The 23,655-nt window shown below is 32.7% G+C and overlaps 1 protein-coding gene across 7 annotated transcripts in view; it reads right to left on the bottom strand.

Annotated features, from left to right (window-relative positions):
- The window catches only part of ADGRB3 (adhesion G protein-coupled receptor B3), a 654,835-nt gene that overhangs the window by 53,958 nt on the left and 577,222 nt on the right, over positions 1-23,655 (bottom strand). For all 7 annotated transcript variants that reach the window (XM_039852889.1, XM_039852886.1, XM_039852892.1 and 4 more), the window contains one exon: positions 2,308-2,458. In XM_039852889.1, coding sequence (XP_039708823.1) covers positions 2,308-2,458 — 151 coding nt within the window. The remainder of the gene's footprint in view (positions 1-2,307; positions 2,459-23,655) is intronic.

Consider the following 23,655-nt stretch of genomic DNA (forward strand, 5'->3'; position numbering starts at 1 on the left):
GGCTAAAAAAAAAAAAGAAAAAAGGATGTTAAGGTGTGACAGAATATCCCAGAAGTGGAACGAACATTCAAGTGGCCATAAATTGATCCACATCAAATTGTATTTATAAGGTATTAAAAAAAAATCTTAGCACTTAATTCTTTATTATTTACTTATGATAACAAGAAAGTAGGAACATCGTTAAAAGCCATAATAAATTAAGTTTTGGGCTTTCTAATTACCCTCCTTTAACAATCCTGAATGACGGTCAGACAATACATGCCAATTTCTCTTCATGGACCTCTATGTAGGTATCAGTCCATGCTTTGCTCAGTCCCTCCCCTGTACCAATTCTGATCTGACACCTTTTATATTTATATAAATCATACCTTACTCAAGTTCAATGGAACCTCTCTAATCTATGCTGTTTAAATTCTAATCTATGCTGTTTAAATTCATTTTTAAGTTTTGGTCATGCCTTCTTTTCAGGAAGACCATATTTTGTAAAATCCATCAGCTAATCACCTTCTTGTATTCCATACACCCATATTCTTTCTTCTTATCATTTTCTCTCCTTCCTGCTATTCTTTTCTGTGAGTCTTTTCAAGTGATATGAGGTTTAATGACAAGAACTATGGAGAGTACCTCAAAAGGATATATATTTTTTAACAAATACTGGTGTGTGTAACTTCTCTCTCTTTCCATATATATATGGAAATATATATGGAAACATATATACATATATATCACGTATAATTATATATATGAAATATAAAATGTCTCCTCCTCTTCTACCTCCCTCTTCTTTATGCATTTCATGCATGTCATTAGTTGACTTTTTTGATTGACTAGAACATGTTCATTAGGAAAAAAACCTCTCCTGGGTCATACCTGAAGAGTTAACAGTCTTCATTCCATATAATTTAGATTTAACATTTTTTTTTCTAAATTTACTATGTTGCACTTAGCCATAATGAAACTCATGTGCCACTATTCTGCTTACTCACAGACTTCCTGATAATCTAGTACCATCAGTTGTGCATTTTTGCTACCCAGAGTAGGTTAATATTAACTGTAAACTTGGAGATTAGCCGAATCCTCTCCTCAAGATCTTTGGTAATGATGTTAAATTTCTGAAATTCACCAATTCTGAAAATCACCATTCTTTATGCTTCAAGAAGAGTCTTTTTTACTTGCATTCTATACTTTTTGGATCTATGGTACTAATTGATGACAAGAATGTCCCCCTCTCCCAATTTCATACCAGTCCAACATTAGGTCTTTGATGTGAAATCCAGACAAAAATTTTATGAAAGTATAAGTAGAATACATTCTCTAATTTCTTAACAGCTTTCTCATTTTTTTATTAGGGCAAAGAGCCCAAATACATTAGCCAGATGTGACAGACCTTTGCTGAAACCTGATAGATAATCTTTAAGTGTTCTTAATCCTATTTTTTTTCCCAGCATTAATTATTCTGGTGTTGTATTAAGTCTACTATTCTTTTTGTAATATTTTGGGCTCCCTCGAGCATTCCATTCTCCAGTCTTCTGGTACATTAGGTATTTCTCATGTATTTGGTCCAAAATTTCTCAGTGTTTTTAGTGCAAGTCTTTTGAAACTCAGATGCAAACATGTCAAAATCCTGGGGTTTTTCTAAAACTAGTTTCTTAAACTAATACTAATTAAACTAAATGAATTCATTAATTCATTTAACATTAGAATTGGCCCTATGAAATGCATAGACTTTCAAGATGTCTTTTAAAAGGCAATTTAAGAGAAACTTTTCCTAATAAAGATAAGCAAAGAATTAATTAATTCTCAGTCTGTCAACAATTCTATTTTTCCTTTGAGGACCTGACTGGATGTTCAGGAGGTTTCATTCATTCTCTAACTGGCTTTTTCCTGTGGCATGAATAGCTGTAGTCTTTAATTGTTTTGAGCGCTCTTGGAATGAATTCCTCAGTTTTCTTGTGGTAGATATATGACTAGTGTACATAACTTCAAGCCCTGAATATATTAAAACATTTTGCATTTTCGGAACATATTAACAGAGAACACTTTGTTTTTCTGCCTGTAGATATCTTAGGCCTCATCTCACACCATTCATTGTTAACTGACTAGCCATGTGGTCATCCAATATTCACTCCTTTTTAAAGTTCCAAATGCCCAAAGAAAGTTCAAAAATGACCAGCCTCATATATTTTCACTTCCATATATCAAATTAGACACAAATAAAAGCAGCCTGAGGATAATCGCAATCTACTGTTTTATTATATGTGTTTCGTCATTTTAACAAGAGCACAAAGGGTATATTAACATGCTTACCCCATCCAAGGCACAAAAAGCGTTTCCTTATAAGCCGTGTCCTAATTTTTCCAGTTACAGCCATATATGACTGCCACGCCTCAGTTAAAACCCAACAGAATGAAGCCAGGAAGAAAAAGTGCAAAAATGCAGTAGTGGTTGTGCAGATGCTCTGTGGAAACAAAAAAGACTCACACTGAGTATGAGAGGGAATCACGTGTCCTTCAGAGGACTGTTAATCTCCTTTTCATTGCTTTTATGTCAGATATCTATCTCTCCTCTGTGACAAAGTAATTATTTACAGAAATTAGAGACCCTGTAGTCTTTATGCTGTATACAATATCAATGATAGAAAAAAAAGTCTTAATTCCATTTGTATGTTCAATTTTTTATGAGAAGAGCCTGAATGTAAATTTAAACTCAAGGGAGATTAAAATTACTGCTTTACTGAAAAGTTTTTCTTGACATGTAATTGTGGGAAAGGTCCTTTCTTTGGTTTAATTTAAATTACAGATATCTTGCATAATTCTTTCATCTACATTCTTTATCCTTCCTTTTTAACTGCTAATTCTTTGTAGTTTTATCTGTGTCGATATTAAGATTACATAGCAACAGCCTTTGAAAAGGAAAAATCACTTTGCTTTAATACGAGTGTGATATTCAAGGTATAAGAGCAGAGCATAAAATGGTTTGGCTAATAGCCTAGTACAAAAATAACTTACAGGTAGATGGGGTAAAAGTGGTCGAATATGTGGTGACAGAAAGAAATTTAACTATGGGCGGTAAACACACAATGCAATATATATATATGCATTACTGTTAAATTGTACTCCTGAAACTTACTAGATTTTGTTAACTAATGTACCAATACTAATTAAAAAAATAAATGTCACTCAAACATCATAGCTAGTAATAACAATGAAAATAATAGTAATAATAATTATAGCTTTTTAAATTGGGTGTCATTCTAATGAGTTAAGTACTTTGCAGATATCATTTTGCTCAAAATTTTCAAACGCCTTAAGAGGTGTAGTAATATTTCTCCTGATATATAATGTTGAAGATTCTAAAGCTTAGAAAGGTTAGTAAAGATCAAAGATGTGTATGGAACCCAAGCCTGTCTGATACCAAAGTCAGGGAACTTAAACAATTTATTACATTAAATTTTTAGGTACTTATCTTTTCTCTACTATTCTATTAAGGTACTTTTTAAGTTGAGTTGTGCCATTGCTATATCATCTGAGTTACAACATTTCTTTAATAAATATATTTTATTAAAAAAACATATTTCATAGTACTTAATACATTACTCTGTTATTATATTATAATGTGTGCTCTAATCAAATTATTTAAAAAAACTAATCGAGTCACTGCAAGTACACAGTCATGATTTCATAGATATTTTTCTTTCTGCAACTTAATCACTCTGAATCTGCCATTAGTTACTTGTGACTCATCTGCAAAGATGAGCAACTTCATCTTGGTAAAGGCTGCTACTTATTTCACTATTGGTATAATTTCTTTGTGTAAATCTTATTAAAATAAGTCTTTATAAACCAGAACCAGTAACTGAACTAGTTTCTTCCTTTGTCAGTCTCAGTCGTGCTCTTATCAAAAACTGAAGAGAGCAAAACATTGAACTAGAAAAAAGTCATAAAAATTCATAATAAAAAAATAAAAATACAACTTCCATCCTCCCACCTCTACTCCAATCCACAGCTAAAGCATATCTTTTTTAAATTTAGGCCCAAATTAGTCATATTATTTGTTTATTTTGTTGAAATTCACCAGATGTTAATTTAGCTTTCCAGTTCTTCTAATCCTATAAAAAGAACTTTACCTTTACCATGTTTATCTCACCAGGTTGTTTTAATGATGAGAGATAACGTATAGAAGCTGAGTAGCACTGTGTTAGGCATATTGCAAGTTCTCAACCGATCATGATAATTATCATCATTTTAAATAGTACTTACAAAGATTTTACCATTTCTCCACAATTTCTCCACATGTGATTCCTTATTTCATGTAGTACTTAAATCTACTTAGTACTTAAATTTATTCTTATCAAGATAACTCTCAGTATGATAAAGTCATGGATTCCTAGCACCCTCTCCTTCATACATTTACTCTTTTACAGGCATAATGTAGTTGTAGCATTAACCAACTGAAATTCCTGCTATACTTGAGACATTGAGACTTTTTTCTCAGTTAAGATTTAAACATCTTTATGGTGACTACTTTGCTCATTCCTCATATGCAGTCCTTGATCCCAACTTGAATTTCAAAGATTACTTTTCCATTCAATTCCTAAAGACTAGTTATACTTTCTTTTTCACTTGTCATTCCTCCCACTGATCTGTCTCAACTGTGTGGGCTAGCAAAGGTATCTCATTTCTATTTTTAAACTATCAATAAAGGATTATATAAAACAATGTAAAGATGTTGAAATGTTAAATGCTAAGTGCTGAATGCACTGAAGTTTTATAAGAATTAATATAATGCTCAATGTTGCAATACAGAAACTTTTAATTTGCTCTCTATATGTGTGTTACTTTGGGACTTCCTGATACTATAACGTGAATTAAAATACATGTAATTTGGGGCTATTGATATTTATTTTAATAATTAATGTCTCTCTGGACAATAACATGGTCACAACCTGTATAGGAAAATGTATAGAAACTAAATTAGTAAAACCTATTTCTACGGGCAGGAGCATTCTACTATGATCAGATGAATATTCATATGTCTTAAAAGTGATCCAAGTATGGAGGTAAGCCTAAGGAATGTTTATATGTGGACTACAATGTCTAAAGCCACAAAACTAATCTTAAATGAAGAGTGTAGCAAAATCCAGGATCCTGAGAAAGAGAAAGGAAGCTACATTTTGTTTCATCATCACATGTGGAATCAGTATAAAATCAGATACTCCACACAGTAAAATACACACTGATTTTTCTACTGATATATTTTCTAAGCTGTCATTTTAAAATACAACTTTTATAATAGCAATTTTCAAAGGAACTCTACTATTTTACACATCTGACACATCAGTTTCCATAAGGGCAGCCATCCTAATGTTCAGGGCTCGGCCTTCTCTGATTTCTTCTCCCACACCAGCAGCCCATTAAGACCTTAGATCCCCTCAGTCCTGTGGACTTTTCTACTTATAAATTTCAATTCCTGATTCTCCATTTCTATAAACAGGCTCCTATCTTGTCACCTGCTCAGTTCTTGTCACCACCGGCCCCACTGTTGTGACCTCCAGTAATACAGCTTCTTTTTAGCCTCTGTGTGTCTGCTCGTGACTCCCCCCACAGCTGGGTCTTCACAGTTCACCATCTGCCTTGCCAAATCCCAATCTGGTTCTGCTTTAAAGCTGGATTAACAAATATTACAAAATTTGAAAAGATATTTAAATTGGAAAACTGAGCACTGTTTATAACTATCACCCTCTCATATACCCTTTACCTCAAATCCTTAGAGACAACAGATGACATTTCATAAAATAAGTGGGAAAAAAAGAAGTGTAAACTGTGTGGTCTAGAAACTGTGAGAAATGCCTAAAAAACAGAAAGCAGATGAGTGCACATGAAGAAGAATACTGCAGCCCAAAGCTAGATATTAGTAGCAGAGATTAAGACAAGGAAAGTAGGAGATTTAAGATACATGATGACACAGAGTTCTAACGACAGTTTAAAATTACTTCCAGAAGGACAAAATAGAGAAAATTGGGGTAAAAGGCAGCATTTAAAGAAATATTATGGAAAAATTTCTCAGAGCTTTTAAAGATCCTCCTGGCTATAGGATAAATTAAAGATAAAACATACACATACACAAACACCCCATACCCCCCCGCCCCAGATACACTGTGATGAAATTTGTAAACATCGAGAATAAAGAGAAACTCTTAAAAGCTATCACAATCAAAAGAAATATTTCTTACAAAGAAATAAGAATAAAATTGACATCAGACTCCATGTAAGCAACCCAGGATATAAGAAGGAAGTGGAATAATATCTTCAACATTCTAAGGAAAAATAATTTTGAAGATAGCATTCTACACCAACTAAACTATTATTTAAGTGAGAGGCAGAAATAGGATATTTTTAGAACTGAAAGGAACTTTGAAGTTTTACTGCTTCAAGATTATCTTTAAAAGAACTGCTAGACAATATAAACCTATAGTAATAGGGAGAAATTCAGGAAAAGGAATGATATAAAAGAAGTAAAGAAAGTAATAGATAATAAAGAAAGTAACAAAATATATTGAGTCTAAATAAATATTAAAACATTTATAAATATTTATGCTTTTTAAGTATAGCCACTTGGACACAAATATCAAAATAATATTAATGAGAAAGAGATAAAAGTTGCAGGGGGGCCAGGGAAAATGAAAGTATGCTAACCCTCTTGTTTTGCTCTCAGAAATATTAGAGATACTAATTAGATGTTAGAAAAAAATGTTTGAGCACTTTACATTGTTAACAATGTAAAGGTAACCACGAGACGATAGAAACAAATAATATATTGTAAAATAGAAGAAAAACAGAACTAGGGGAAAATTTATCAGAACAATTAAAGGTGGGCAAAGGGACAACAAAAAACTAGAAAACATAATAAATAGAAAAGACAACAAGAATATCAGAATATCAGGAATCAGAATATCAGAAATCACAATAAGTAGGAATGCTTTAAATTTACTAGTTAAAAGTTTACAACTTTTATAATACATAAAAAAATCAAAATCCAGTACTGTATTTATGAGACATACCTCAAATCCAATGACATAGGAAGATTTAGAATAAAGAGATGAAAAGAGCAAATTAAGCAAATGCTAATATGCTAAAATCAGATGTCATAGTGCTAATATTGAAAATAAAAAGCATTAAAAGAGATGAGGAAAGATTTTTCATACTGATAAAAGGAATAGGAGATAGAGAAGTTTCCAAAGTAACACATCTCTATGAAACTAATAATTTTTCCAAGTATATGGAACAACAACTGAGAAAACTATAAGAATAAACTGTCAAACTAAGTTTAAAATGAAAGACTTAACGTGTAGCTCTCAGAAAACCACAGAAAAAGTGGGAGAAAAATATGGACTATTAAGATAAAAATCAATAAAACTGATTCTTTCTTTGCAGTATTATACATAAGAATGAGAGTATGTACAGTTCTTTAAGCTACAAATGGAATAAAAGTTAACTAGTCCTAGGGCAAAAAGTAAAATTAAATAGATTCATAAAAATATAACATATGGGACATATTCACAAACTGCAAGGTAATGAAATTAGAAATAAAAATTAAGATTTTTGTACCCCTTGTGGGGAAAATTTTTAAATAATTATTGAATTAAAAATAAATTAAAAGCTAAATTACAGACTATTTAGAGCTTAAAAACAAGGCAGTGTTTATATCAAAACTTTGTTATGACAATATTCATGATAGTTATAGCCCACATAGAAAACAATAGAAAATGAAATTAAGTGAACTACTTAAAGAAATGATAAGAAGAACTTTAAGAGATAAAAGCAGAAATTAACAAAACAGGAAATAAAAAAACAGTATAACTGATCTATAAAACCCACGCTAATTTAAAAGGCCAATAAAACGACTAAACCTTTGGCAATTGTGATTTTTTTTAAAGGTAGAGGATGAGACAAAATAAATAACATTAGGAATAACAAAGGCTATTAAAATTACCATTAAAGAATAGCATGTACTATAAATATGTAAATTTGAAAAACTATATAAAATAACTTTATTCTAGATAAAACATAAATAATCAAACTTGGCCTGAGAGAAAAAAATGATCTTAGATAAAATAAAAGATAAAAAAAATTCTTCAAAAATAAAAATTTCAGAAAAATTTACAAATTCTTATAAACTTAGGAAATATATAATTCTCATTTTACAAAACATTTTCAGGCCAAAGAAAAAGATTAGAAACATCTGACTCATTTTACCAGGCTAGCATAACACTGCTACCAAAATGAAGAAGAAAGCTATAAGCACTTCACTTACCTATATAAATGTTAAAGTATAAAATAAAAGAACAAACGCAGAAATTCAGTAAAGGGTAATAAACCACTATCGATTAAGACTAAATGTAATAATGCAGAATAATTCAACATTAAAAATAACCTCAATTTACTGTATTAACAGATTAAAGACACCATGTGATCATATCAATAAATGTGAAAACATTTAATAAAATTCAAAACCCAATTATCATTTAAAAAATATTCATTGCGAATTATGAATAGAGAACACTTACTTAATAAAGGTTATATCTCAAAAACTTATGCTAAAAATCATACATAAAAAGGATTCTCATCAGTCATTAATAATAGAAGTATGTCCACCATTACCTCTACTATTCTAAAATGTATAGAGCAAATTGAAAGAACAGAACAAAGCTCTAGAAAAAAGAACGTCTAGTTACCTAGAAGGGAGCTCCCATAAGATTGTCAGCTGATTTCTCAATGGAAACTTTGCAGGCTAGAAGAGATTGGCATGAAATATTCAAAGTGATGAAAAGTAAGAACCTACAATCAAGATTACTCTACCCATCAAAGCTATCATTTAGAATTGAAGGACAGATAAAGAGCTTCCTAGACAAGAAAAATCTAAAGGAATTCATCAAACTAAATCAGTATTATAAGAAATGTTAGAGGAACTTCTTTAGGAAGAAGAAAAAATATCAAAAATATAAATAATAAAATAACAATGATTACATATCTATCAACAATTACTTAAATGTAAATAAATTGTTCTCTTCAAAAGACACAGAGGCTAAATGGATAAAAAACAAAGCCCTTACACATGTTGCCTACAAGAGACTCACTTCAAATCAAAAGACACATACAGACTAAAAGTAAAGGTATGGAAAAAAATATTTCATGAAAATGAAAAAAAAAAAAAAAAAAAGCTAGGATAGCAATACTTATACCAAACAAAATAGACTGTAAAACAAAGGGTATAACAAGAGACAAAGAAGGACTCAGTAATCTCACTTCTGGGTATTTATCTGAAGAAACCCAAAACGCTACTTCAAAGGGGCATGTAAATCCATATGTTAAGCATTATTTACAATAGCATTTACTTAAGCATTATTTACAATGGCAAAGATGTGGAGGCAACCTGGGTGTTCATCAATAGATAAATGGATAAAGAAGAGGTAGTACATATATACAATGGAATATTATTCAACCATATAAAAGAACAAAATCTTACCATTTGCAACATAATAGACCTAGAGAATATTGTGCTGAGTGGAGTAAGTCAGACAGAGAAAAACAAATGCCATATAATTTCACTTACATGTGGAATCTAAAGAACAAAATAAACGAACAAAACAGAAACAAACTCATAGATACAGAGAACATTTTGATGGTTGTCAGATGGAAGTCGGGGTAGGGGGCCGGGTGAAAAAGGGGAAGGGATTAAGATGAACAAATTGGTAGTTACAAAATGGTGATGGGGATGTAAAGTATAGCATAAGGAATATAGTCACCAATATTGTACTATGCATGGTGACAGATGGATACAAGATTTATCATGGTGGTCACTTCATAAAATATATAAATGTCTAATCTTCATGTTGTACACCTGAAACTAATAATATTGTATGCCAACTATAATTGAAAAATAAAAAATATTAAAATAATATGTATAGGAACAAGAAAAAGCAATAGAAAAGACCACATTTTTATCAATGCAGATAATGTAACTCCTTATTGGAAAATCCAAGAAGATCAATTTTTAGATGATATAACTCTTTATTAGAAAATCCAAGAGGATCAATTTTTAAACTATTAGAAATAAGACCCTATAAGGTGGCTGGATACAAGATCAACATACAAAAATTATATTTCCTGTACACAGATCAATATACAAAACCAATTTTCCTATACATCAAAAATGTCCATTGAAAAATGTAATACAAAATTTCTAATTAATCATGACAGATACATCTCTCCTCTCCCACCCACAACATGTTAAAATGACCGTTATTAAGCCACAGGAAAAAGATAATAGGCAGTAGACAACAGTAAACCCAAAGTGTTGACAAATTCAGAAGATGAAGGAAGAGGATGTCACTGACTTATGATGGCAGAGAAAGTATAGCCTAAGTACTTGTAGGGCATGTGGGGAGGTGGTGGTGATGATGGACATACTGATTGTAAAGGACCCATTGCTCTGAAGACCTTTTGAAGGATTTAATACTTGGAAAGAGTAGGGGCCAGAAAGAGAAGGAAGACATAGCTATGCATGGGGCTGAAAAAGAGAGAGGTTAGTTGAAAAATCTATACATAGAATAATTGTAACCTTGCGTTTCTTCCTCAACTTAATGTAGCCCAGCACTGTAACAAGGAGGTTTAGTCTTTGAAAAATTGAATGGGTTGGGTTCTGAACTCAGGCACCAGTCTTATTAGTGAGTAGATGTAGAAGGCAGACACATGTGTATGTATTAAACCATAGGGTCCTCGCCCTCAGTTCTACTCCTAGAATGTCAGCACATTAGAGATTAAGATTCTTCCCTGAAGCGGGGAAAAATCTTCATACTCTGGCTCATTCTTGATTTACATACTGTCAAATCTACTTTTCAATAAGTCTATCTACGCATGTAAAGCTTCAAGTCACTTTTAAAGCCTCTGCTTTTATGTACAAATATATAGCCAAGGGTAATCAGATAATTGAGAAGATCTAATTAGGAAATGAGGGAAAAAAAAAAAAAAAAAAGCCAAGCAAAGAAAAAGAACAAATGGGGAGAAACAACAGAGATAACAAAATAAAAACTTTTAAAAAAGACAAAGTTTTTCAGAAACTAAGAAAACTGAACCTATGAAACAAAATCATTAGGGAAAGATTATTAGATGAAAGAAAAGGTCTGATTTAGAATAACAACAAAAACTATAAAACACATCAAATACCTTTAACAAGAATGTGTAGGAGCTTTGTGAGGAAAAATTATAATATTTAATTGAATGACAACAAAACAAGATGGGACTAAATGGAAAATATATTATGTACATGAATTGGGAGACTCAGTGTCATATAAACATCAATTTTCCTCAAATTGATAAATATATTCAAAGCAATTCCCATCATATCTTAATATGTTTATTTTAGCTTGACAAGACAATTCTAAGTCATAGGGAAAACCAAATATGAAGAATAGTCCAGAAAGTCTAAAAAGAGGAAAGCAAGACAAAGGGATTTCCTAATGATATAAAACAGAAAAATATGCAGAGTCAAATGATCACCATCCTCATTTTGCACATGAGTGTTTGGAAAGGAATAAATAACTTGGACAGCATCTCAAAGTTAATGAGTGAGAAACAGGGGTTAAAATATTGTTTCTAATCCCAGAGTTTGTGTACTTCCTTTGGTATACCTCACACTGACTTTTGAAATAGTTTTTTGCTCATTCATAGTCTAATCCTCACAAGCTTTAATTAATATCTTCATATTCTCTGTGCCCCTTAGCTTCTCCCTAACTTCATCTGCTTCTTTCTCTTTTCCAAAGCAGGCTCTTCCCCTTCCAGGAGATGGTGTCATAGAGCTAAGAGGCAGGTCTCCAGAATCACACTGTAGGTTCACACACTGACTGCTTCATTTACTGGTTGTTACTTAAAATATCTGTGCCTTCCCTTTTCTCATTCTAAAAATGAGGATAATACTAGCACCTACCTCATAGGATTGTTGTGAAGATTAAATGGCATGCCGTAAGTAACGATCTTGATACACAGTGATGACTCTTGATCTCATATTTGGATAACTCTATACTCTCTTCCTTTAGTTAGCACCTATATTCTTATAGAATCTTAGTCTACAAATTCTTCAAAATCTCTATCTTTCAATAACCACCAACCAATAACCAACCAACCAACCAATAAACCAACAACCAACCTCCTTTTTAATTGGTTTATCGTCACTGGTTTTCATTGGGTTAATCTCTTTCTTTCCAATTGCGGTCACATTTCTTGAAAGGTTCAGCTATATTTCAGCTCCTTTACTACCCGCTCACATATTTTCTTTCTTACAATCTAGCATTTGCCCTGAATTACCCTTCCACAGGAATTACCTAATTTCCAAAACTCATGGATGGGACTTTTTTTAGTTTGCGATAAAAACTTTGGACCTCAACATTCTCACTCACAAATTATGAGATTTTTACTGAATGGTCTTTAAAGGTTTTTCCTATCTCTAAAATTTTACTATACCACAAATACTCTCTAAAGATCTCATTGGTCATTTATTCTTGAATTAATTTTAGCAATTTGTTTTCCCAGGAAATGATCCATTTCATTCATATTTTCCAATGTATCAGTATACAATTATATATAATACTCTTATAGGTTTAAAGAAATTTTTTTTTTGCATTTCTAAAGATGCTTATGTTTCCTATTTCTTATTAGACTTATCAGTGCTGTCTGTTTTACCAATTTATTACAAACTGGAATGATATTTTAATTCCAACGTGTAAAATAGTATTACTTTATTATAGCAATGAATTTCTTAAAGTATGAAATATAATTACTCTTTTCATTTGGCAGATTTTCAAAAATTCTAAGAACAAAATGCTATCCTTACTTTATTACCAACATTCAAATAAAACAGAGAATGGTTTTAGCATTTAAAAATAAGCAGTCTTATTTGGTGACAGAAGGAAATTTAACTTTGGGTGGTGAACACACAGTGCAATATACACGTGATATTATTGAATTATACACATGAAACCTATTTGATTTTATTAACCAATGTCACCCCAATAATTTTAATAAAAATAAAATAAAAATAAGCAATCTTAGATACTTATTTTGTATATATTCCAAAAAGCAAAAGAGAAAATGCTTTTGAGAGATATATGATATCAAAAAAAGCTTTCATAGAATACAGAATGTAGAGAAGCTTGCTTTGCTAGAAATATAAAAAAAAACAACAGAATACTGAGGTGAAGCACTTTAGTAGAATATTTAGAAACTATCAAACAGTATCAACACCTGTGTACTTTAATTGCAGTATTTAAGAAATCAGCAATTATTTGCAGTTATTGGACATTTCAATAATTTTAGACAAAATGAAATTCTATATGAAGCAATTCTTATTTTAATTGTTTAGGTAATTTTCTCCATTTACCCACTCATTTGTCTATTATAAATAAATTATAAAGATGTATATCTTGCTATTCATTTAGAGCAAGACATGTACAAAAGAATATAATTCTGAGATGAGCTTATAACTCCTTACATATGAATGCTGCTATGGGAAGAAATTCTGGTTCATCACCACAGTGATTTCAAAGAGAATCCTTTAAAGACTACACTAATAACTATTTACATTATTCGGTAAACAGACTAAAATTGAATTATTGAAAGGCTGAAATAAGATAATGGATTAAAAGGACTTTACACAAAGGTAATGCATAACTTCAAATATAATAGGTACTCAATAAATGTTAGCTATTAACATCATAATTAAAAGCTTAATCAAATATATGAATTAATTTTTATTTGGCAAAACAAATATATTCGAAGACATTTAACTGCATTTTAAAAGATGGTGAAAAAACTAACTTATCAAGCACCTACTGTACCTTAAACATCAATTTCACAGCAATGCTGAAAGGTAAATATTTTATGAACAAGAAAATAAAGTTCAGAGAAGTTAAATAGCCTGTGTGAAGTTATACAGATAGCAAATGGGACAGCTCCTTTCACTACAATACATTGCCTTGTGCTGTGAAGGACCTTGATTTTGTTAATACTAATTTTTATATGGTTAAACTGTATCCTTTAAGCCACCTCACTCTTTTTGAAATAAAACAGTATTTAGCTAGTAAATACATAGGTGTTATAATAAACAAACAAAAATGATATTACAGGATGAGCCCTTATTGTCCAAATCACCAACAACTAAAAGAGAATGAATTTTTAAAACCAGTGAGCGTTGTGACCATTATCTTCATTATTTCATAAAATTAAATTGAAAGTTTTGTGGTATTAAGGATTCGATCAGCTTTTGTCAATGCCCCTTTATTCAACCTCCTTTAACCATAGCTGCTATGAAATTCTACATCAACAGCTATGTCATATGTACACAACTGACAAATGTCTTCCATAGACCTAAATACTTACCTTGTTCATTTTTCCCCTTGTATGCAAAGGCAAGTATCAATGGAACATATATAATGGACTTTACTTATTTCTTAAAAACTCTTGCTTTACTATTAAACAAAAGCTGCAATACTTGTTCAAAAGCTATGGCACAAAGCTATGATGAGAAAAATATCTCTCTGAGCTATTTTTTTTACATTGAAGGTTATTTTCTGCATAATCAAAGTCTTTGACCCTAATAAAAGATATTGCTGATATAAAGTCATATATAATATGACATAATGAGTGAAGGAACAACATAAGCAGTTTGTAAATATCAGTGTTTCAAACAATTACGACTTGCTAGATCTTTATATTTTCATATTAAAATAAAGTGACATCATTAAAAAGAAAATAAATGCTAGATAGATGTCAATAGAGATAAAAATCTGTTCCACAAATATCAAAAATATGTGTCTTGCAGAAAACATGTTCATAATTTGAAGACTTTGGAAAGTTTGTCATCTATAACAGGAAAATCTGATTCTTTAAAATGTGTCTTTTGGGAATTCAAACATTATTACATCAGGCACAGCAGATGCTTCATTGTATACTGTTATCTCCAGGCTCAGGAAATAATAACTTTATGCAAAATGAAATATAATTAAAGTCACTTGCTAAATAGGCTAAGAGTTCAATTAAAGCTTTACTAATAATTTAGAAATTTCAAAATGTGTTATAAGCTCTGATACCTCTATGAATTGATTTACAGTATTCTATATCTCTAGAGGGAATCATTTGTCAGTGGATTTGTATCCTTTGGTGTAAGCAAGCGCTATAACCGGTCACCCAAAAACAGGAATAATAGTAATGCAGATAGAAAGTTGCCTTCAACCTGGAACAAGCGTAGCAAACAAAACTCTGTAGCCCTGATACTGGAGTTTCTAGGCTTTGAAAATATTTCTCTGATGACCTGGAAGGCAGAGGAAGATAATGCTTTTTTATCAAACATTTATTTTTTCTGGTTATCAAGCTTAACCGACAGTCTACTTAGTGTCCCAAGACTATTTTAATGTGGAATGAAAAAAATTACGGACTCAGAGGTGCAGAGTATGAAAAGGCTAGTATTTCTAAACCTTGGCTGTACAGTGGTGTCACCTGGGGAGCTCTAAAAATATGGATCTATGAGTGCTACCGCCAAAGATTCTACATAATTTGTCTGAGGTACAGCCTGAGCATGAGAATTGTTAAGGTTTCTCAGGTGACTCTACTGTGCATTCAAGGTGCACAATCGGCAACTTAGTCATGGACTGACTGACTCCTGGCAGCTGAAGCTAACTGAATATGTGACATTGAACAAATTATCCATTTCACAGCCTCAGTTTTTCATCTGTCAGATGGCTGTGAAAATCTTACTACATAAGATCACCTTAAAATTGCATATCATAAATGTAAAGTGCTTAGTTCTCAGTGGGTTCTAAAAGGTATTAACAATAATGACTATTTATGCAAATTATCAACCCATTGTAGTAACTTATCTAGATGTAGCTAATTCCTAAAGTTCTAGAAAGAGTAACAAAAATGGAGCTCCCTGCTATACATTCATATTTTAATTTAGGATGTCATCAGAACTGATAGACATCTTTATAAAATCTGCTGTTGAAAGAAAATCGAATAGCTAACAATGAAAAATATAAGAAAAAGAGCAAAATCTGAGTAATGCTATCTTTGGTGGTGTTCAGAAAGAAGACAGACTATTACCTGATTCTCTCCTCTGGACTTCTCCAGAAACCTGAAGTGAACCGCCGGCTGTTGCACCACCACAGGTGAATTGTGCTAAATGCAACCACTGGGCCAGTTATGGAACTCTGGGCATGAGGGTCTGTGGAGATCTCAAAGAACTTCTACTCCAAAGTACCAATTTTAACCCTGTGATAGAATAGTCTCATTTGTGCCTATCTTTCAAACCCTTATCTGCTTATCTCTGAGCCAACCAACCTCAGATATTTTAAGCCCAATACGTGCAAAAATGAACTTTTTATACTTCTCCTAAAGCCAATTTCTTCTTTTGTGAAAGAACGCCATCCTTCTCTACCAGGAACCTCGATGTCATACTTGTGATTCTCTCATATACGATCAATCACCAATTCCTATTTGATTATACTTAATAATATATCAACTAATCTATTTGCATGACCCTAGATGGGGCTATTACTCACGCTCTCCTGAACTGTTAGTGCCAAAGTGACATCTCTGTGGAGAGAACACCCTCTGTCCTTCTGTTGGCTCTACTTCCCATGACAAGAGTTAAAGAAGCTTCAGCGCTAGATATGACAAAATCTCCCTACTTCCTTCCCTGAAAAAATTAATAATAGAAAGATCTTAGAATGTTTGTGATAATATAAACAAATTATCATTATCATTACTTTTATAATTATTAGAAGGAAATGTGGGTATGAGATTTATTTTTACAATGAGAAGTATTAAGGTATGTTTACATGTAAAGTAAAGAACCAAATAGAAATCATGAATCAGGAGTCAGATAGAATTAATTGCATCAAGTTTTGGAGAAGTCCGATAGAAATGAAATCTAAAATAAAGCACATGAGCCTTGGATAAAAAGAAAGTCCTCTCTTGATTCAAAACAGGTAGGGAGAAAGAAAGATTGGGTGTAAATGAAGAAAAGTTAGCATATTTTGTCGTGGGAAGGTAAGATAACTCCTGTCTGTGCTGGTTACCAAATTCTTTTTGGAATAGGAGTTAAGTCTGTTGCTAAAGCTAAAGATGTAGGAGGGAGATCAGAGGTTTGAGTACATATGACAAATTCTCTCTGTTGAGAATTGGAAAGCCAGATAACATGGAATTGCCAGACAGCATTGATGCCTCTGTTGAGCTGCACGATCATGCATTTATCAGTTCATTACCACTAATAAACAAAAGACCTGTAGCACAGACCCCCATCCAACTCTGAAATCATGGATTCCAGTGACCTGCCAAAGTAAAGAATTACTGGTTTTTCTGTTTCTCTGTTTGAGATTTTCTCCGGGTTCCTTTTTAAACAGACCTCCAGTATACCATTCCCTATTCTTTAACCTTTGACTTCTATGGCACACTCCTTCCTACTGTGCCATAAGAAGATATAAACCAACTTTATGGCAACAATTCAAACTACTGCAAAGAACAAATCAAGATTTCAGTCCATTGGTTAGGAAATGCTGAAATCACATAGTAGCAAAATCTTTTATTCTGAAGCAAGATTGAAGATGTCTCAAACTGCATCTTATCTTTTAATAAACAATTACCTTTGAAAGTTTGGAACCCTACCAGGCTAGGTTCTCAGTGTCTCAGCATGTGGAACAGACAACTGTGGTCAGAGTACTGTTGTCCAAATTGGACAAAAATAATATGTAGCAAAATGAACTATTTCTAGTGCCATTACTTTTATAAGTCATGACTATAAAAGTAATGACTATAAATACCTTTTTGGAAGACATATATTTATTGGGAAAGAATAGCTCAGCCCAGATAAACCCTAGGTGATCTTTTCCTTTACCATGTCTTAACGGGCTTTGTCATTGGGGAATTCAAGGTCACAATACTTATTGAGTATCCAGTGTACAAAAAAAATCCAGTATTAGGCAAGTTATAAACACTTTAAACGGAACATAAAAATATAAAATTGTGTAAATATAAAAAAAATCCGTAAGCGATTATGGCATATGCATTGTTTAGAATGGATTACTAGAATGAATAAAGTCAAGAAGATAAGGACACTTCTGTTTTTATACTGTGTTGTTTCTTTTTTATAAAACAGTCAGATTCCTAAAATCACTTAATTTCTTTCATCAGTTCAGGATACATCTATTATTAGTACAACTCACTTTTAAGTCTGGAGCCTAAATGAGACCAGCAAAAAATTGATTGAAAAAAGGAAGTACAGTTGACTCTTAAACAATGAAGGGAGGTTAGGGGTGTCGACCCCTCTGTGTAGTTGAAAATCCACACAAAATTTTGACTCTCCCAAAACCTAATTACTAATAGTCTACTGTTGACAAGAGGCCTTACTGATAACATGATCTGTCAATTAACACATCTTTTGGATTATATTTGTATTATATATTGTATTCACATAATAAAGCTAGAGAAAATAAAATGTTAAGAAAACCATACGAGAGAATACATTTTTTAAAATAAAAAATCTGGCTGTAAGTAGACTTGTGCAGTTCAAACCTCTGTTGTTCAAGGGTCAACTATAAAACATTGTTTTACTTTATTTTCAGAACATTAAAAACATAGCACTATATAACACAATAGCCTCTAACTTTGTCTAGAAATGGTGACAGCTGGATCACAGCGTTTCTATTTTGAGCTGAAGCTTTATTAGTAGGCTCCTTTGGTTTCAATATGACATGTCATGCTTTATACCATTTCTTCTTATCATACTTAACATTTTTATTTAAAACCAAAACAACAAAAAGTGTCAACAGAAAAAGAGAAACAAAATCCAAAGGACCATTAAGTCAGAAATAGACTTTATGAAATATTTTAAGTATAGTCTTTTATTTTTATATCATGGTGTTAAATTATACAGTTTAAAGTAATGTGATGAGCTGAGAAACTCCCTCCATTTTTACCCACAAGCATAACAGTAGTGTAGAGAGAGAAAGAGAGATCTGGGCCCAAGGTTGAGGGGGAGAGGATGAAGAGGGGTGGAGTAGGAGTTGAAATGTGTTCCCCGTCTTCTCTAGAGAGCTATAATTTCATTCTCCTCCTTTTAAGAGGATAAAAACTGCTCCTCTCACCCCACCTCCAACTTTGCCTCCTCCTATTCTTCTCTATACATTTTCCCCTTCAGAAGAGAGGCGGGCAGTAGTCAAAGTTAGTATCGGAGCAGGAAAGAGAAAGAAAGAGAATCCAATTCTCCCCAGCAACCTGTCCTCCTCCTTTGACCACAAGATCTTCATGCCAGGATTCCACAAGGAAGAGAGCTGCTGCAGAGTTGACTTGATTCAAGTGAACCCGATATTATAAGAATCAATGAATCATTTCAAATCCAGCTTATATAAACAATATCTACCTTTTCTAAGTTATCTACTTATTCCTTATTCAATTCAATATAAATATAACAAGGGTATATCTCTAAGAGAAATCAAATTATGATTTATAATCTGTTCTCAATTACAGTCTTTCTATGCATGAAATATTCTCTTGTAGTAAATGAAGCATTTTGAGAGAAATACACATTCTTAAGATTCCTAGGATGCCATTCAATGCATGACTATAGCAAATAATGTTTGCATCTCAGAATAATACAACACATTTTTTCCTTCCATGAATTCATAATCACCTTCTTTTGTATTATCACATTTTGTGTTGGAAATTCTTTTATGTTTATTTCATAGATCATAGCTTCTAAGTGTCAGGAATTTTTTTCCTCTTTTATTTCCAGTGGAATACCTTCACATAGAGTTTATCTGGTAAATATTTGTTCTTTGAAAAAAGTAAAAAAATTAGCTCTGTTATCAGTAATTTCAAAGAAGATTTTGGTCTGAATATACGTGCTATTGCTTACTGGTGACTAAGTGCTAGGAGTTCTTCATCACTGTTGTTGTGGAGATGACCTGACTCTCCTAATACTTATTCACTGCTTGTCCTTATGACAGAATCTTTAAAAATAAAACCTGGGTACATAGGGCTTCAGAGTAAAAACAGAATTTCCCTTCCTTTCTTTTAAGGTCATATGATTAGATTCTTGCCAATGGAATATAAGTAAGAATACTATGGGAAATTTTGGAAAGTATTCTTCTCTTTCCCTTTTTTTCTTTATTGTCAGATAGAAAGTTGACAGGATGGTTGGAACTAGACCAGACATATTGGACACTGAGGTAAAAATTGCAAATTTAGTAGGGCAGAAAACAATCTGATAGAAGAATGTGGGTCCCTAATGACTATGGAGCTGCTTACATTTACGTGAAAATGAAATAAATTACATCACTATTGTTATGGGTTTTCCTGTAACGCGGAGCCAAAGTTAAGACTAAATGTTACAATTGATAACAATATATAAAAGACAGACATAATTTACCGTGCTCTTAATTGATCAAATATTAACAATTAAACTAAAATTGATAAAATAATGTGTTTTAGTAAATGCAATCTATGGAACCAACAGGAATAAATCATATTAATTTTCCATTGAATAGTCTCTAAACCTTATCTTCCTCAATTTCACTAAATCCCCTCTTAGCAATATATGATATTTATAAAGTGCAGTAGTTTTTACATAGTACTTTAATACCCACTATTTCATTTCATCCTTATGCCTAATTGGAAAAGTAGGTATAATTACTATAATTTTCATTTTATGAATGAATAAAACATGCCCAATGAAACTGAGTGACTTTACCAAAGTCACACAGAAGGGGCAGAGCAAGGACCCAAAGTCCTTTGATTTATTTCAGGTCTCGCCTGCTTTCCTTTACACCAAATGATATTAGTGGATCTGTTCGAATACAAAATGACCTATATCACCTAAAATTATTACACTAGAGCAGATCCTAGACATCTAAAACTTCTTGCCAAACAAAACTCTTACCTGTTCCTCCCTGACTTTCTACATATTCATGTCAAAATTCTGGGCTTTGCATTGTCCTATGTGTGATATTGTCAACAGAATTTACACGTAAATTTAATTCAGAACTTCAACTGAATCATGAAACCCACTTAGTTGAGCTCTGCAGCAAAGAAAGAGTAACATTTGTGTCTGCCTAACTTTCGTTAACAGGACCCCTTCCCCTAGTTCTTCTGCTGGGACGCCCAGCTGGCCTAGGATATTGATATTCTCTGGTATCTTTACTACAAATCTTGAACTCAGGCCTCAAGAAAACTCATGAGGAGAAAAATTGTTATCCTTTGTAATAATATAAAAAGATAGGATGAACATAAAGAGGAGGAGATATTTGAGAGGAATATGGAGAAACGGGTAATTAAAGGCAGAACTAGGTCAAGTAGAGAACTTCCAAAAGTGTCGGGGAAAAGTGAAGGAGAGCAATATAGGAGATATCGTTATAATACAACCTCCATTTGACCGTTGTTTCAAATAAGATGTTGCGGGAACTCAAAATATACCAGTATTCCAAAACTAGAGATTATGATACTTCGCATTTTTTTAACCTCACTTATTTTTAATGTGGACCACTCAAGCATGGATATATCTCTTAGCTTTGTTTAAAAGGTAGCACTTGGCACTAATGTGATTCTGAAATCCATAAGAAATTTAACTATACAACATTTTTTAATCAGTTGCAATATGATTATTTCTTTAATATCATAACTTTATAGAAGATAATGAAATTAAGATAGATTTTTAGGATCAAATACAAGTCACTGAAAAGACATAATTACTGAGAATGCATTGCAGCGAGACGAAATACTCAAGTTTGAAACTAGAGTATGAATATAATTAGGAAATAAAGAAAGTCGGAGGTGGTAAAAAAAAAAAGTTATTTTTACAAATATGTCTACAATGTCTTGAGAACCAAACAGAGAGGAGAAGGAGCGGGTAGCAGTCACGTAAACCATGAACTTCAGGGCAGTGTGATAGGGGTTATAATAAGAAGCTATGACCTCTAGGTGACTAGAAACAAATATGACAGAATATTCTGGCAAATCTTTCTTGATCTCCAAAGTCTGTATTTTCACAGCTTCTTTAATCATCTGTCTATACTACCACTGCCCCCACCACCATCTACACATTGGGGTGAAAGTAACAAAGAGGGAGCTTCATTTGCTATAATTTTGTTGTTGTTCATCATTAGAACCCCAGAATTGAGCACTGATCTTGACCGGTGTTAAGAAATAAAAACACTGTTGCGGAATGAATGAGTGGATTACTGGATAAATGAGCAATTTCTGTCTTTGAATTGCTATATGTATAGTTATTGTTGTGCCTGGCTTACCTGCCTTAATATAAGCTTCCTGAAAAAGCTCAATTTCCAGTTCATTATTTCTCTATATTACTGTGCCTAGCACACAGGTTCTCAAAGAATTCATGAATAAGAAGATGTTCTTATTTTTTTCATGAATGTGAAGAGGTGACATGTTCATATATGATAGAGAATGAAGACTTTGGATTACAGCAAACAAAAGATAAATGTTAGTGGTCTTGCTTTAAAGAAATTATGGGCTGGATGACAGTATATCAAAACATTGGGCTTATGTAGGTAATATGATGCACTGAGTGACTCATTGATACACTCTAAATTTCTATGATATAAAAAAAAAATTCACAGTAATTTTATAATCCCCACCCTAACACTACCATATATTTAGGATCAATGATAAACTCTGTGAGGGTCAAGCTCTGTGGTCAAGGCCCAGCCAGATGTTGATTATTTACAGAAGCCTGAGTCCAGGTGACCTATTCAGCTAGAGCTCCATGCATGTGACCATGGCTGTAGGTCTGGTCCCTATGTGGGGTAGTTGGCTTCACTGCTTTTTCTCCCTGTCACAGACTCTGACATACTAATCTGAATTGGCCCAGAGTAACGGTGAAGGAACCTACATGCTAAAAAGGTTAAGAATGAGCCTCTCCAAAATATGCCACTTTGGCATGTGGACTATTTCGAGCCGAAGGCAATAGAGAACCAGAAGATTAAAGAAAAACTTTTACCACTACCTTAACTACCAAAAGTAATTTCAATAGAGGGCTCAGCCAAGAAAGAGAGCTATTATCAGAGATAAGTTTTTTATCTGAATGACCTTTCTGTATGGCAGGGCAAACATCTAATTACCAAACATCTGTATATTATCATCTTGTAAATTATTCTCCTCCCCTTGGCAGTCAGGTCCCTATCTCAGCCTTAGCTCAAGAGAGCATAAAGGCCTCATTTGCCCGACTTGCCCTTGGGTCTCATATTCTTATGGGGCTTCCATACATACATAATTAAATTTGTATTTCTCCTGTTAATATGCACTGTGTCAATTTGATTATTAGACCAGCCAAAGCACCTAGAAGGGCAAGAGGAAAATCGTTGAATGTGAGGAACTGTAAGACAACAGGTAAGAAGGGTGATCGAGGTCTTACTATTCCCATCCCGACTAAACGTCAGACAGACTTCTTCCTATCTCTAGGCCCCACCTCCCTTTCCTCACAGCTTTTACTTTAGAAAACTTGGAACTGTATACTTTTTCTTTGCCTGAGAAGCAAATCTTCTACAATCCAGGAAGATCTTTCTTAAGTACCAGGGGACCACCCCTTCAAAAT

Source organism: Pteropus medius, unplaced genomic scaffold, assembly GCF_902729225.1.
Source record: "Pteropus medius unplaced genomic scaffold, Ma_sr-lr_union100, whole genome shotgun sequence".
NCBI classification, from domain to species: domain Eukaryota; kingdom Metazoa; phylum Chordata; class Mammalia; order Chiroptera; family Pteropodidae; genus Pteropus; species Pteropus medius.